Below are 17,451 nucleotides of genomic sequence, written 5' to 3'. Positions count from 1 at the left end.
TGGGGTTTTTAATTGTCTTTTGAAGTTGCAGGCAGGTATTTTGCATGGTAGCTGTTCCTTCTCTTGTTGAATGCCTGTCTTTGATGGGGGATGGCTGATAGACATGTAAAGAAACTTTGTTCCTAAGCTGGGTGGTTAAGGGGCTGAGAGACGTAGAAGGATGTTCCCAGTTGTCTTCGGTAGTGGGTGTCTGGGAATTCCCCAGGTGACCGACACCGTGGTAAACTGCATGCAACAGCCCTGGGAGTGCCAGTACAAGTGGACAGCAGCGTGCAGAGCCTGGCGGGGCAGGACTTGAGAGCTGATCCCGTGTGCCAGCCATGCAGCCTTCGGCATTATGGCTTTCCTTTTCAGCAGCGTGGATGGCCGCTTGGATGGAGCCTGCTGCGCTTCACCTGCCCAAATGAGCTGGTATGGCGAGGGGGAGAACGGGGTGTTGCTGCATCGGGATGGGAGATGTGGGATGCAGGGCTGGGAGAGGGGTGGCTGTTGGGAAGGGGAAAAAAACCCAAAAAGCTGAGCAAAGACGAGCAAAGAGTTTGTTAGGCAAGTTGCAGCACCGTGTGAGCACAGCTGTCCTGCTTCAGAGCCAGGGCAATTGCCAAACCCTGCCGAAGCTTTAGTAGAACACAAGGTTGTGCCTAATTATCTCATCTGACCAGAGCTGGCTGTGTACACTTTACAAGCCTGGGCAGTGTCCTCCCAGGTGAGGAGGTGCTGGGACCGCTTGGGTCTGAGAGGGCACGTGGCTCCAGCAGCGCAGCTGGTCTGGCCGGTGTGCTGGACCCAGGCTGGGGCTGCAGCCTCCTCCTAGCCCTGCCTGCGCCACAGGGCACGTGGGCTTGGCAGCCCAGGCACCCCGCAGCTTCTGTGGGGAGCATCCATCCATCCTTGACTGCTGGCTAGAGTGAGAGTATGTGCAAATGCTTCTCAACTGACATGTATGGGCAGACGCATCTTAAATCATGTAATCTCTTGACCAGGCTGTAACTCCACCCACAAATGAAAACAAATGGGTCCAGTGTGTTTCACCTTGTTACTACAAAGAGCTTGCTGAGCACTGTTCGCAGGTGGCCAGCTGGATGGTTATTCTCTGCTGTGAGTTCTTCACCTTATCACAGGTTTTTATTTTGCAGTTTTGCTCAAACCCATTAAGAGGGAGTTGGTTTTCTGTTTTCCTACCTGTTTGCGTGGTATGTGCTTTTATCGTGGTGGAGGTAATTCAGACCTAAAACCTATCCATTATTCTAGATAAATACATGTGTACGTATGTAAAGATATAATGCATTATATATAAGCAATAAGCAAAATATGGTATGTATCACACTTAAGAAACGTGGCTGGAAGAGAAATAAATGACATCAACTGAAAACACACATGGTATCTTTTGTGTCTAGAAATAAATGCCACAGTGTTCAACCCAGTGGAATGCAGTATAACATATGTCTATACTGTAATGTTGAAGAAGATACTGCTGAGGTAGAGATTGAAGAAGAGAAACTTCAGAACTTCCCCAGGTCTTTTCCATAGCTTAGATACTTTCATCTAAAAAAAAAAAGTTCACAAGACAGTCTTTCACATAAAATACAGAAAAAAAATTTAATTTCTTAAACGTTTTCCTCTGTGCTATAATTCGAGGGAAGGACCAGTGTGAACTGTGAAAAGCTTGACCTGTAAATAACTGACCTACATTGCTTTCCTAAGAGTAGGAGGATGACAGAGCGAGGTCTTCTCCCATGAATGCTGTGGTTACCTGTGTGCAGTAGTCAAGGATATGGAAGCGGAACGTGCACCTTGGTGTTGTCTGGCAGCCACCTGGAGCCAGGGTGTCTGGCTGGTGGCCGTCATTGCATCTGACTAATGACAAGTGGCTCTGAGCAGCCTCACAGAGGACCGGAGCAGCTGGCTGAAGCTAAAAAAACTCATGTTTTGTGTCTGCTAGTGTGTTTTACCTGTCTGAAAGCTGTCCCTAGATGTTTCCAGTTGTTTTGCTGTGTGCGTTCCTCAAAAAATGCTTGATTAGCTCAAGCACATTGAATTTTAATTCTGTCTGCTGCCTTTTGCACTAGATGTCAAGACTTGACACCTCAGCAGAAGGCCTTACCTTCTAGTCTGCTGCATGTAGTGCTTTCCTTCCCCCTCCATCCCCTTCTGTTGTTTCTATCCTTCTCTGTTTCTTTTTTTTTTTTTTTTTTCTTCTTTTGTGCTCTCCTACCTTTATTTTGGACTTTCCCCACATGGGTTTGCAGTAATAAATACAAGGAGGCAGTTGGTGTGTTGTTTCTTCAGTGCAGTGCTCTTCAGAGATCCTTGATATGTCAAAATTGATGTATCTTAGTGCATGCATATGTGGACAGCTGGCTCTTTAGTTCCTGCTTTTGGCAGGAGAGAGAGGGCTTTGTACTCTGGGATGTAAATGATGTGTATTTGTCTGAATTAAAATTTCATTGTGTTAAAATCTTTCTGATACAGCTATCAGCAAACACTTGTATTTAATGTTACTTTTTTTTCTATGCTGCAGAAGTTGGGCTAAGTACAGCTTCCTATATCCTTCTTACATTAACACATTTCCATAGCCTCTTCTCTTGGCCTTCCTCCAAATACGTACAGTTTAGGAAATTGTTTAAACCTGAAAGTATCCCAAAATAGGGCTATTTTTTTTTGTTGTTACTTGTCAGCATGAAGTAGCAGAGTCAAGTTCATGTGCTAGCACCACTAGTGTTGCCATTTCTTGACTTTCAAATACTTTGCTGTGCAAACATTATTGCTATGGATGTTGCACAAAACATGCCTGAGATAAATCATGTATGTTACAGTACACAAGGCCTAATGGATTACTTTTCCATTGCTCATTTTGAAATTAAAAACACCAGCTTCCTGTTTTTCTTGTCCTGAAGTTCTGTCTATCTGAGCTCTTACAATTTCTAAAATAGCCTGTCAAAAAAAGGAATTCAGTAAAGTGACTGAAAAGTGACTTCTACTTAACCTTTGATTTTATAAACAATTGGTTGAGTCCTCAATAGATGAAAACAGCCTATTTTTAGGCCCTAATTTAGAGAATTGATGTTTCCACATTTGCTTTGTCATAGCTGGTAGTAGTTGCTAAATTGTGAAAGCTTGTAGCTATTACAAATGCTTGGAGGATTGCTGAGTGTTCTGCTGTAATGCATTAAGAAGGTTTGTGTACTGTACATTTCAATTTATAATAAGGAACTCAACCTGATAGCACAGACGTTGAGATTATTTCAAGTCTAGACTATGTCTTAAAAACCAAAGGCTGTTGCTTTTTGGTGGAGTAGGTTGGAAAATAACTGATAAGGACAGTTGAAGTACAGCAGACTTCAAAAAGTCACAAAATCTCTAAGCCAGGGTGAGTCGGGATGTTTCAGCTGCTGCTTCCCAGCCCTGCTGTGATGAAAGGGGAACTGCTGTTTGAAATGGCTGATCAGGCTTGCAAGGTATGAGTGGCTTCTGAAGGAGGTTGCACGTAGACCCTTGTTAGCTGGAGAAGATGAGTTTCTGCAACACTGTGTTTAGCAAGAAGAAACAGAAAGGGAAAGTTCGCCGTCTTCAGAAAATGCTAACATTAGTACTTTGCCAATGAGAAAGATAACGGCTGAAAAGTTTAATGTAACAGTAGTTCTCTTACACAGCTCTTTTGTACCTTCGGATAATAAAAACAGCTTGCTGTTTTAGATTTTAGAATGGAAATACGTACTGTAGTAAGTGGGAAAAATTATGATGTAGCTGATGCTTTTGACCCGTTTAGTATCCCAATGCTCCTTAAAAATCACTGTGTTTATAAAGTCATTTGCTTAGAGCTGCTTGTGGGATAGGACATTTTGGTTGTGTTTACTGTCATTGTGATATTAGCTATGGCAGAAAAAGAAGGAATATTACCTCAAGCTGGACTTGTGGACTTGAAGAATTATGTAGCTGTTCTCAGTTTATCTCTCTAACATAACGCCAACTTTCTTTTTCAGAGCCATGGTGTCATGGAAAGGAATATACTTTGTACTTGCACTATTCTTGGGAAGTTTTTTTGGAAGTATATTCATGCTCGGTCCTTTTCTACCTTTGATGTTTATCTCACCGGCCTGGTATCGCTGGATCACCGATTGTGTTGTGGCCACTTGGCTCACGCTGCCAGTGGTAAGTTGCAGTCTGAGCCAAGTTTTGTGTAACTGCTTGTAATCCCATGATTTAGTTTGTTCTCTGACGCTTTTGATTTACTTTTTTGTTGAAGTTTTAAATGCTTTTCTCAAAACAGACTTTAACACATTTACTATCTGTAGAGACTTTGGTTTTAGCTTGGTGTTGCATATTATATGGTGCCTCTCTACAGTCCCCCTCTTCTTCCAGTTTAATTTATATGTAATCTAAACTGTGTCTTAATTGTACTCTTGAAAAGGCCTTTTCATGACATCTCCATCCAGTGTCAGTTAGATGCCAATCAGAGAAGAGTCGATGAAGCACTAGTAAGCAGGAGGATTTTTTTACATTAGAAACTCCTAAATGAGTCATCTTAAACTCTTCCTTTCGATTGTGCTCCAACTATCTAATTAGGAAAATTATTCACTGTCTGATACATTGTTGCTGACCTTCACTGTTCTCTTAATCCTCTTAGAATTTAGTCCTTGTAGCTGAATTAAAGATAAATGATTTCAGGTGAAAAACAAGAACTTTCCCTTGAAATTAAGTCTTCTTCACTTATAATGCATCAAATTTATAGCTATAAGAGTCTGGAAATCAATAACAAAGCTCTTCCTTGAATTGTTCCTGAGGAAAGGTGGTATGAACGGGACCCGTGTCTTCATCTATTCTCTAAAAATCAAGGGACCTTGTCCCTCTAGGCCTTTAAAGGTTTGTTTAACTTTTTCTGATGCTGTATTGCTGTGCAGAAATACATATCTTGTGGCATAAACAAAGATTTATCTATATCACATATTGAATAGTTTCTGCTTTCTCTGTTTCTGTCTTGTGTGTTTTAAAGGGGTGCAAGCTGTTTCATGTTCTAAAAATTTTGTCCTTTTCATCATTACTAAATGCAATAAAATTAGGAGGGACAAAATAATTACCAGCAAAGGGAATAGAGGGATTGTTATTTTTTGTCGTGGTAAAATTTACCTAAGTACTGACAGGTTCACAAAGTTGACCCTTTCTCTGTTTGTCTCCCAATTTTTCTAAAATTGCAAAGTCCCCAACATGAAAAACTAGTCTTTTATTTGATTAGCTGCCTAGGCTTTATAATTCTGAGTTATTACAACTAGTTTGTGATAACCTTTGCAGTCCAGAAGTTTGACTTCAGCCCACACTGGACCTAAACCAGAATAATTTGAATATTTTTGTGGAAAGGATTCTGTCTTGTAAGGACCTTGGGGGTTTAGATTCAGGAAAGGGATCTCCAAAATTTTGAATCCACCTTTTTTGAGGCTCAGACATCACCTGCGTTAGTTTTCTGCCCTTACACTTCCTATATTCTTAATTAGGACAAGCAAGTACCTGGGTTTGAGTCTCCAAATAATAAACTAACTTTGGACCAGGTGGACCCCCAACAGGGAATCTCTCAACCTGACCTCTGTCATGTAAGAAACTTCCACCTTCCTCACTCCTCTCCACGTACTCGAAATTTCCTTTCTAGCAGAGTCAGCAGGATGGGATAGTGGAGGTGGGTCTTAACTCTTTCAGTTTAGTTTGGCTTATGCTAGCGTTAGGGTTTGTATGTATGTATGAACGGGACACATGTTTATTATTATGCTTAACTGGATGTTAAATATGTAATGCAGTTCTTACTAAACTATCAAAAAAGGCTGCTTCTCTCTTTTCTGAAAAGAAGGTCACTGTTTACCATTTGGAGCTATGTGACCTGTTCTGCTTTTGCAGTGGTCCGTAGCTATTCTTGATAACAACACCTTTAGCCAGAACTATAGTAAGCTGAGTTAATAATAGTATTAATATTTGGCATGTATAATTCTTTTCATCCTGAGATCTCAAGCCATTTGTGGCTGAGAATGTATTTCCAGTTTTACAGGTGACTTAAGCTGAGAAATTTATGTTCTTTGAGGTTCTGTGGCACAGCGGTGGCAGAAAGGTGAACAGAAAGTTGTTTTACTTCCTAGAGCTCTGTTTAAATCCCCAGACTTTGCCCTTTTTCTGCATTTTTCTGAGAGAGGAAGGGGGAAGAGGAGGTAAGGGGGTAATTTGAAGTGCTTCAGATTTTTTTTATGTTAAGGCCAAATGTTAAGTTTATTCCTCTCCAATGTCCAATCATGATTTGGTAGTTTCTTTTTCTGTGCTGGGTTGGAAAGTGTCCTGCCAGTGGCCCTGACCTTAGGGCCTCAAGTCATACCTCTAGGTGATATCTGTTGTCTGCCTCTTCTGTGGGATTTTGTACCTTTCTGCTGTGTTTCCACTAGGCATTAAAGGGTTATAAGGCGCTAGCATTCGGTTATCCAGATTTTTGAATTATTTGCCTGGTCCTGGTCTGCTGCTGTAACTAACCAGCACTCCTCCATATGCTTCCCTGCGTGATTTGGTAATGTCACGGGCCAGAAACCGTTTTTAATAGGTGATTTGGATGTGGTGTGAACACAGCCAGAGTATGCTGGTGGGCTCTGATATACATCTGGCCGAGCTGTATGTTTATGGTCCAGCTGCCCAGGTTATGACACCAGGCTCTTAAATGTCCTGTGTAGTTCTTGACTACTTTTTTCTTCTGATAAACCACTGACCTGTGATTTATAACTTGACCCTTCAGAGCCACATACAGCAGCGGGTAAAGCAAGAAACATACTGCATATGTCAACTTAGAGCATCACTGGCTGTTTAGGCAAAATGGAGAAAGCTGTTCGCCCAGCCTCTTGCTTGTGTCCTTCCAAGTGTGAGGCTTATTCCATCCCTTGGGATGGCGCTTCATAGGTGACTGTGTACCACCACTTGGTGGTTGATGCTTTTTTGCTAATTGTGGGGTGGAGACCCAGGCTTCACGGTGGTGCTGCAGAGCTGTACAGACCTAGGTCTGCATCCCTGTCCTGTGTTCAAGCTTCTTTGGGATTTCTCTCTCGGCTGCTCTTTCTGCCATTAGGTTCTGGCCGTTTTTGCAGGTAGAAGTCAAGCACAAATGTGTTGACCGTTTGGACTCAAGCAGAAAGCAGAAAGACAGCTTCTGATGTCTTCCTGGCCATGGCAATAGTGAGCAACAGATTGTTTCTGCAGCCAGTTGCTCCTTAGATTACCTACCAGGTCATTATCTATACTGATTCCCTTTTATTCCTACATGATAGTATTCTGGGAAAACTGGGGAAAGGTAAGGTTAACGTTGGACTTTGACCGTAAAGAATGCTTTTTAAGAAGTGCTGTTTAATTGTTGTCCATTAAACAGCTGACTGTTGCTGTAGAAAAGCTGAATTGTTTGTTAGAAAACAGTCTCAAGCTTGCTTACCACTGATAACGTGGGTGAATAAGTGAAATGAGAGAATTAAAATGAATTTTTATTGCTAATGGACTGATGCTTTTCCTCTGGGAGTAAAGCCATAATACCGAGATATTATTTCTAGGCCTTGCTGGAAATGGTGTTTGGTGCCAAGGTGGTTGTCACTGGTGACGGATTTGTTCCTGGAGAAAGGAGTGTCATTATCATGAACCATCGCACGCGAATGGACTGGATGTTCCTGTGGAACTGCCTGCTGCGATACAGCTACCTCAGACTTGAGAAAATCTGTCTCAAATCCAGTCTCAAAAGCATTCCGGGATTTGGTAGGTCACTAAACCCTTTAATTTAAAAGGAAAATGTGTTTAAATTTTCTCCAGCACTGTTCATACCCTGTTAAACGACCTAAGTTTAAATTCTGTTTCAGTAGTTTTAAAAAAGCTTGTGTAAAATATATGGCATATTGAGTGATTAAACCATAAATCTCCCGGAGGATGCCTGGATTACATGCTTAAGCATTTCTTTTTAAAGATACTACATTTTCTTTATGCTTCTAGGTAAAAATGTCTCTGCTTTATGTACTGAAAGCATTTTTCAAAATTATGAAAAAAAAGTTTTTGACTCTTTTCAAAGTCTCTTTCAACACTTTGTTTTTGGTGCTATTTCACTCCATGTTGCAAATGTTCTCATCAAGCTTCTTTCTTCATTATCCAACTTACACTATTGAGAAGATTAAAAAAACCCTGAAAAAACAGCCCTATAGGCAATTGCGAAGTTCATGGTTAGTTTTATTAACTGTAGTTTTAAACTGAACTTGGTTACACAAAATATGTTGTACAGGATTTGGAATAATCAGTATTTATAGTGATGTAGGCTGGAAATGGATCTGAGTTGCACATACTTGGAGAAATAATTTCAGATCGGCCAAAAATTGCTGCACAAATGGTTTCTGAATAAATAGACAGACTTATCTGAGATAAAAAACATCTCTCTGCATTTTATTTATCTCTTAGATTTATTTGCTGTTTTATAGAAAACTAGCTTGGGCAGGATATGCATCAACTTTATGATGTCAAAAGAGTAACCTTATTTATGGTTCCCTTTTGTCAGGCCATTTATCTGAACGGATAATTTTGGCAGGATTCCATACTGAGGAACTCTCGTACTGTTGGTGCTGTTATTGCATTCACTTGCTGGGCCTTTAGTCTTCTTAAGTGAGAGCTGCAACTAGGTAACACAGGGGTTTTTTCCCCTAACAGTCAAACATTAAGGTCAATTTTACTTGACAAAAGACATCTCTTTTAACGGTACAGGAAATGAGAAAATATATTTAGATAAATGTTTTATCTTCATAATACAGCAGAGATGTTTTGAAATCTTGGCATCAGCTGTGTATGCGACTTTTTAAAGCTGAGATGGAAGATAGAATCAGGAATATAGTCTGGTAAGATTCATAGGTTTATGTCTTCAAAAGTGGCATGTATTTTGTTTGTAACAAAACATTTGTACATGTGCTTGTTAACGCCTTTTATAAAATTGGAAGGTCGTGGATGGATGCTATATTATGCTTCACCAAATTCAGTTCCTGAAAAGGTGTTAGGAGTTTTTTTAGAGGTTTTGTTTATTTATTTGCTTGCTTCAGTTCTCAGTTCTGTGCATAAACTGAGCATGTCTAATAGATTTGATGAGTAGGCTGAGGAAGCTGGAGCTGTGGCAGGTCAGTATTAGCAGACCACGATGCCATCATTGTTCATAGGCTGATAGAGTAATGGGGTGTGATGGTAGAGGTGGCACAGGCAGACATTCACCTCGGTTGTTAGCGTTACAGGGTGACAATTTCTGGCAGTAGAGTCGGTGCCTGGATCTGTAGCATTATAAACCATTATTACTATGCCAGATCCATATGGACCCTCCACAATATATGGGCTTTGAGTGCACTGCTTGCAGTGTTGTGAATTACAGCTTGTTTTTTAGTAAACTATTACTGTTGTGTTATTAATTGCAGGAGAGGGATTCAGCTAAACTACATACTTCACTCAAGCCATAATTTGATGGCCTAAGGTTGTGAATGATCCGCTTCTGTTCTACCGTAGTGTATCTAAAAAGAGGTCTTAGAAATACTTGGCCTCCTTGTTCAGTCAGGCTGTGTTTTGGGTGGCAGATTCTTGCAAACGTATTCTCTATAGCCACATAATTAGGGGACAGTGGGAAAGTGAGACTATTGGATTGAATGAAGATTGATGGAAGAAGATTAATCTGTATGAAATTTGGTGGGGCAGTGATGGAGTAGAGAATGGTGTCTAAAGAGGACAACCCTGAATCTCATCAGTAAAGAGCAGAATTTCTCCTGCTTCCCTCTAATGGCCCTGCTCTGTTATGTGATAGACCTTTAAACGGCATTTGTCAGGTTTTGGTTTTGTTTTTTGAATTGTCCTGTGTTTTTACATAAAAAAATTGTTTATTTTATGAGCTTGTACAAGTGAGAAGATAACTTGGAAGTCAACTGGACAGTTTCAGTGCACTGCATATATAGAATTGATACTTCAGATGTTGATAATTTAAGGTATAATACTTGTGGAAATTAAACCAGCTACTTTCACCATGCCTTTCATTTTTATCTTTTCATATATTTATATGAATTAGTTGTACATATCAAAAGTGTAGGATTATAGAAGTATTGATATATTGGCTAAATGTAACTTCTAAGAAATCTTTACCTAATGGTAATCCGCTTTGAGTTTGAGAAATACTTGAATGAATATACTATATTGCTTTCTGTGTAAATTTTTTTCTGATTTTTCAAGGTCTTTTTTTTAACAAGCATTTAATTTAAAATTGTGTAAGATAAGGTTTATAATGCAACCCTTTCATTTCCATGTTTCTGAAAACCTTACGAGTATTATGCGTAGCACCTTTGTTCTCATAAGTACTTTCTCGTTTGGGGTGTAAAAATAGGTCTATGAGAGATTATACTAATCCAAGTGATATATATGGTAGGTGAAGGGCAAAGCTTGGAATGGAAATAGATCCAGAGTCCTTGTTGCCCCCTTTGTAGGTTAGAAGTGTAGAGATATCAGATTTAATGAGTCAGTATTCCAAGTAGGCAGTTATTTTCTACTTAATTACAACTAAAATCAGAGGAGTCAGTGTTCCAGATAAATGACTCGGTGCATCTCCTTGATTCTTAAGTTATTAATTCTTTGCATTCCAGTGTATGAAAAAAACCTTCAAATTGATTAAAGGTGAGCCTTGAAAAAAGAAGCCCGTAGAAAAACAGATGGTCTTTTCTTCCTGGAACTGTAGCTTTGGCTTGATAAATTGTGTGCAGTAAAGTTTTCAAAAAGAGGTATTACATTTCAGTAATCTCAATTTCAGAAACATTCTTCCAACGTTTCAGTACAGCTTGCCAAAGTTGGCGTCTCGAGGGAGCACTTCTCTGCTCTTAGCTGTTGCTGCAGTTTCTCATCTGACATCATCAGAAACTACTGACACATTCTGCAGTGTCAGTTTTCAAGGAGAATTTCTAATGGCATTGACAGTTTCCTGCGTACTTGGACAAGACAGGACTTCTCTATAGTACTTGTAATAGATATGTACAATTTATATTCTTGCCTACTCTCAGTTAATAAGGAATAGCATTAGAAGCAATACACCTTATGGTGCGCTTGTGTTCAGCACGTGCTATGGAGTACATGCTGTTTGAGTAGGTACAAAGGAACATAGACACAGTAGTGTCAGGTGACCACATAATGACTAGAAGATAGTTGCATGGTTTGAATTTGTTTCTTAATAGTTGCATTTATAAAAGTTTTGTTGTGACATGAACCAGTAAGACTTCACTGGAAATTAGTTTGTGTTTTAATTATGGACAGTTTGCGTATGTGTGATGGGCTTGCAGTAATATTTGGTTTTTAGTGGTTAAAAGTGCCTCGACATCTACATGAAAAATAAATTAAAATTTGGGTTTAACTTGAGCATTCTCAGATAAATTGATGGAAGAATGGGAGGGTAACCAAAGGGGTTAGTGTCAGTGTATGGCTGCTATGTGAGATGATATTAATCCTGATTTTGCTTAATGCAGATGGAAGAGATAAACACCACCATAATTCAATGTATGCAAGTGTTGCAGGCACCATTGATGGATGTATCTTGAAGATGTACATTTTTGAAAAGGCTCACTGAGACTGTGAAAGCAAAGAATTGTAACTGGTGCAGACTGGGGCAAGAACACGTATGGCAAGGATATGGTGATGAAGGAAAAAGAGGAGAATAAGCAAAGCTGGCAAACCTGCAGCACGTAGGAGCAGAGATAACTGAGTAACTCTGTCCAGATCTTAAGCTCTGTATTCAAGTTACTGTGTGGTTAACGTTGCTCTTGAAAGAGACTGCAGGATGTAGGAGCTTTTTAGTTGTCACTCGTCTGATCACTTGTGTCATAGCTTTCAAAGGCTCAAGTTAGGTTTGGCCCTTGTTCTGTTAAGTGCTGGGGAAAAAAAAAAAATCAAGACTTGTGCTCTATTTCAGCGCTGGGCATAGCCCCACCAATCTTTTACTGCATGTCAGTTGATCCATTATAGCTGTCCATGTGTGCGAGCTTTGCCTGAAGCAAGCTCAAAGTAATTTGAGTCATCTTAGTTTTCAATGAAGCAGGGCAAACAACTCAAATTATCCTGCCTTTGCCACGGGCTAAGAGCATGCACACCGACAGCTATGATGGATCAGCTACCATGAAGTAAGATATTGGTGTCGCTAAGCCTAGAAAATTTTAGCACTTAACTCAATTGGAGTATGGTTAAAGCAGCCCACTACGGGGAGTCTGTACGCATTTACAACTGGCGCGGAGTGTTTGTGCTGCCACAGCTACTTCTGTAGGGAGGGGTATAAATGCATCACCAGAAGTGTCTCGGTTCAGGTTATAGCTGGATTTGCATTCAAATTCTTATCGGTAGAGCATATTGGTTTAAAAAATTAAGTGTAACCTGCTGAACTTTCTAGTATAGCTTATGTCTCAAGTATCTTTGTTATGTTAAAACAAGCTGAAATGAGAGTTTTGAGGAGCTGTGACATTTTGTCTTCTAGCAATTCAATTATGAGCTGCCAGACTTAATTACCTTGGAGTTGTTATCCTACGTGATTTTTAAAGTAGAAGTTGAAAAGTATGCTCTCTAATGGAAAGCACAATTGTTATTCCACCAGTTGTTCATGATGAAGACTCTCTTGAAGAAGTTGTAAATGTGAGGAGAGGATTATTACTTTGAAGCAAAAATGCATCTTAATTTGGCTGTGACTCTACATGCATTTTTTTGTTGGAAAGACAAGACTTAGGTGCCTGTTTCCCAGCTTGGCCCTTCCAGGAGGGGCATAATAGGAATATTTTCAGAAGTATACCACAGAAATTCTCCCAGCTCTGTTGGGGGGCAGGAATAATACTAGCCTGTCTTGCATTAAGACCATCCTTATACTTTCTATATAATAATGACTCCACTTTCTTTCTACCCCCTTTGCCTCTCCAAAACACACATCACAAGAGTGAGATCAGATGCTAACCTTTCTCATTCTCCCCATTTAATAAACAAGTGGTGAAGAGAGCGGTGTTTTTGTCCAATCTCACAGAACACGTAACAGCAGAATTAGGATGGCATGTTTTCCCAGTTTACATTTCTTTGCTGTTATCAGTGGTTATGCACCATCTCTACAGATTACATTAAATGTAAGAAAATCTTTTAATTTTCTTTGGGTTATTAGACATAAAACTATCTAGGACACCACCACCCCCTAAAATGGCTGATTCTAATTGAATTTTCAGAAACGTGTTTAGCAGTCTATCTTGATGAAAACTTAATAGTGTATATACATAGTAGCCTTAAGCCCTGGCTTCCTGTGTGATTTTCTGTGTTAACATCTTTTCAATACCTTCAGATCTTTGAAATAAGGAACATTTGGAATTGTGTGGTTGTTGCCTTGTGGGTATTATATGCAGCAAAACACTTGGAATAACAAACTGTTAATGGACCCAATTATTTGTATGCAGTGGGATCATGCGCTTCCGAGTGATTTCCCTTATTAAGCCGAACCGTCTGGTTCCCTGTTGCCTCAAAAGCCCTGATCAGGACCAGACCCCTGTTGAATCATTTATTGATCTTTTTTTTTGTTGGGGGTGGTATAATATTATTAGTTGTTCTGTTACATTGCTATAGGAAATAGATACCATTTTCTTTATGTGTATATGCTTGCTTTCAATATCAGCTGTAATATTCCTCTTACAGAGATATGACATTTTTGGGGATATTTAATTTCTGAGGTACTTATGGAAATATGCATAACATTGTGAGACAAAACCAAATACCTTTTTTTTTTTTTTTTTTTTGCACAACCCACCTCTTTCTCTCTTTTGTTCATTGCCACCTCCATCCCTAGTATCTGCTTACTCCCAAATTATCTTTGCAATGGAAACACACTTAAGAAATTTCAGCTTCAAGTGTTATTTTCTTTTAAAGGATTTTGAGGTGGGGAAAATAGAAGTGCAGGGTCTTAGAGTTTAAAAAGCTTTATACTTGCAGCTAGCATGTTTAATACAATGTTGCAAATTCTCAACCTGCATAAGCTGTAATTTGCTTTATCCCCAAGGCAGTAAGGAAATTTTTATGTACAGCACATTTCTGTAGTTCAGTAGCAGGCTTTCCTTTTTGTGTAATATTTTTTTCTGTATAATGCTATATCCTGATAGAAGGACATATTAGCGTGTATGTGTACCTGAGATTTGGACCTGCCTTTTTTGACTTTTTCAGCTCTGAATAGTTGATTTAAAGGTCAGTGTGGCTAGCTGCTCTACCTGGTAGGTTTTTGCACTGCTGTTTTGCAATTTGGAACAAGAGCTGTGCAGTGTGATGCTTTTTGTATACTTTTTCCAAGCAATGTTAGTTATCCAAAGTGTCAACTCTTACAAGAAAACTATTTTAGCAAAGAAATGGAATTACATTGCTGTGATGTCTTCAGTTTCACTGTTTCTCTGCCATGTTTTTGTAAGCAATGATTTCTCAAGTATCTGCAAATGAAAAGGCAACCATTTTTCCCCAATCAAGTAAATGCTGCCTTTGCTAGGAAATTTCCTGTTGCCCGAGAGCTTTTAGACAACTAAAAATGCTGTGCAAAAAGAGCAAAATGTAATTACTTGTGTTGAGCAATGTGTTGACCTAGGCTTACCGCTAATTAACTGAACAGCATGTCTCACTGCAGGCTGCACATGAGAAGGTACTTCCTTCTGCTGCATATTCATAAATCTTGCTGATTACCAAAACCTTTCATTTTGCCCATTACTCTACTGAATTCCTGCCGTTTCTCATGCCTTGGCTTTCTTACGTGTTGTTTTTCCAGCAGCACAATGCAGACACACTGTGGAATGGAAATCAAAGTGAGAGCTGCTTTTGCTTTGTTCAAAGACGTGCGTCTACAAGCCTGTGCTGGGTTTCCTCTCCTGCTTGAATTTGGTGGGGTGGTGAGATGTGTAAACAGCAGCATTCTCCCCCATCAATGCACAGACCAGGGGTTTGGTTGAAGGCAGTAATTCATGTTTCTGTTGCCTTCTGCTCAGGCTTTAAGGTATCCAGTAAATGTGGAAGATTCTTCCACTTTCATAAATGGTAAAATAGTTAGGTGCAGTGTGCTGTGCTGGCGTAAATGGGGAGGAGAATCTGTGTCCTTTACTATTAGTCATCTGACTGTTAAATAATCTGTTCTTATTTGAGCAGTCAGGACTTTTATCTAATTAGATATACACTTAAAGATAGAAAAATTATTCCAGGAAACTGGATATTATCTATTGGAAAGGTTAGAAAATCAAACCTGTTGTTTATTTTAAAACCTAGATGCCTCCAAGCTTCCCTCTCTCTCTCTTTCTTCCTCCTACCTGACACCCTGCTGTCATTACATTACTGCCTCTGTTTAATTTTTCATAGCCTGTATATAACACCAGCACTTAGGACAGGAATGGGAAACTACTGCACTTATCCTGTGCTTTGAGGCAGTTCGGTCAGGTAAAATACAAGCTACCCAAGCAGCAGCTATCTTTCTTAGTAACTAAAGGTGTTTGCAATTTGATGTTCACAGTGCTGTTAAAAGAATGGTTGCTAAAAAGAGTTTACGTGCAAGTTTCCATATAATTTAAAGCCTTGTGCTGCAGGAAGAAAGGCAGGGGAGAGGGTGGGATCTGGCAGTGAGGTTTTTTCCATGCTTTCTCCATTATGGACCAAACCCACTCTTCCTAAGGAGCTGCTGACCTGGGAAAGTATCAGCAGGCTTCCCAAGTGAGCGTTTATTTTGCTTCTCGTTTCCCTTCTTTCCACCTACAGACTCTGCTGCAATGAGAACACAAGAACTGAATAATTTAGGCCTGTTGTGTGATACCACACGATGAAATGGTTTAGCACAGTACAGGTTTTGCATAAACTAATTTAGGCATAGTCTAGAGTACATAACACATAGAAAATGTCTGGGCTGAGTGGTAAGAACAACTGGAAAAATCCAAAACCACAGCACAACTTTCCTAATCTTTATGTGGTTTTCCACTCTGTCACATGGAGCATCTACATTGTAAAAGGCATCTCTGTTTCTGCTTAGAAGGCTTTTTTCCTTTGCTGTGTTCTTTCTTTATGAATTTGACTTCGGATGAGGTATGATAGAATATCTCAAGTTGGAAGGAACCCATAAGGTTCATCAAGCCCAACTCCCTGCTCCTCTCAGGACTACATAAAACTAAACCATATGACTAAGAGCATCGTCTAGATGCTTCTTGAACTCCAACAGGCTGGGTGCCGTGACTACTTCCCTGGAGACCCTGTTGCGGTGACTGACCACCCCCTCAGTGAAAAACCTTTTCCTAATGTCCAACCTGAACTTTCCCTGACAGCTTCATTCCATTTCCATGTATCTTCTAGAGGAATGGAATGCTTTGGCACCATTTGGTATCTGGCAACATTTGGTATGAAAAGATGCCCTCTTTGTATAACACGATGACAAGTATGAAAATGAAGCCCTGATTAGTTCAATTTAAAATGTTGGTTTTGCACCATTGTAGTGAAATGTCTTGTAGCGATAGGAGATGATGAAATGCCAGTAGAAAGCATAGTTAAATTACTAAGTTATTTTTCAGTGACTTTAAAGTTTAGCTTTATTTTTTCCGCAAATTACTTGTTTAAACGTGGTAGCTTCTCTTAATAAAGCTGTACTGATACTTTTTGACGTTGCAGATGTGGGAATGTGATATGTGCATAGATGCACATAAAATGTTGCGGTCAAAGTTTTTAGTTTTGTTTGCAGAGGGTTTTTAACAAGTACAGCGTGTAAATTTGAAATGATTTGCTGAGACTGCATTCTGGGCATTTATTTTCTGAATACATATAACCACTTTCAGTATTTGGTTATCTGAATATCATTCATTATCTGAATATCTGAGACTCATTAGGTCCAGATTGCAGAAGGCATGTTAGTTATGCATGCTCCATCTGTTTAACTGATTTAAAAATAAAAAGTATCTCCCCCATGATACAGGTTACAAATCTTTAACAATACAATTAATATTCCTAACCAATGCAGAACAGATTATGCAGCTTGGGTAATGCATTATCCAGGCTGACTTACAAAGATGATGTAAAAATTGGTGACTTTAATGAGTGATTTTCTAGCATATGCTGCTTGTAAGATACTGCCATGAACAGAATAGAAAGGGATCCCTGGGAAGAGGAGCTGAAATAAAGTGCGAGAATAACATGCTGTAAGTCACCAGCAAAGGAAAAGTAGACTTTGAGAACTGAAGCAAAAAGGAGAATAGGAACTTGGGATGTTTTCTCTTTGATGTGGAATATCTATGGGCAGCTTTTCCAATGAGATACAAGCTAGTCAAGTACAGTTGTAAGGCAACATCATGCTTCCCTGAGCCCTGTTTAAGAAGGGAGCATCATGGGCATGTGGTGGAACTGGAGCCCTGATTTTTTTTTTTTTTTTTTTTGTCCTGCTGTCTGAAGTAG

At 39.6% G+C, this 17,451-nt stretch overlaps 1 protein-coding gene across 6 annotated transcripts in view; it reads left to right on the top strand.

Moving 5' to 3' along the window:
- The window catches only part of LCLAT1 (lysocardiolipin acyltransferase 1), a 117,095-nt gene that overhangs the window by 36,444 nt on the left and 63,200 nt on the right, over positions 1-17,451 (top strand). For 4 of the 6 annotated variants that reach the window (XM_040611485.1, XM_040611486.1, XM_040611483.1 and 1 more), the window contains 2 exons: positions 3,984-4,152; positions 7,557-7,755. In XM_040611485.1, coding sequence (XP_040467419.1) covers positions 3,988-4,152; positions 7,557-7,755 — 364 coding nt within the window. In that variant the 5' untranslated portion in view covers positions 3,984-3,987. Of the gene's footprint in view, positions 1-3,983; positions 4,153-5,496; positions 5,586-7,556; positions 7,756-17,451 lie in introns of those variants that run through there. The other 2 variants (XM_040611488.1, XM_040611487.1) reach the window with 2 other exon arrangements.

This window comes from Falco naumanni, chromosome 12 (genome assembly GCF_017639655.2).
Source record: "Falco naumanni isolate bFalNau1 chromosome 12, bFalNau1.pat, whole genome shotgun sequence".
Taxonomy (NCBI): domain Eukaryota; kingdom Metazoa; phylum Chordata; class Aves; order Falconiformes; family Falconidae; genus Falco; species Falco naumanni.
Note: the sequence above shows the minus strand (reverse complement) of the source record. Positions and strands in the feature narration are given on the sequence as shown.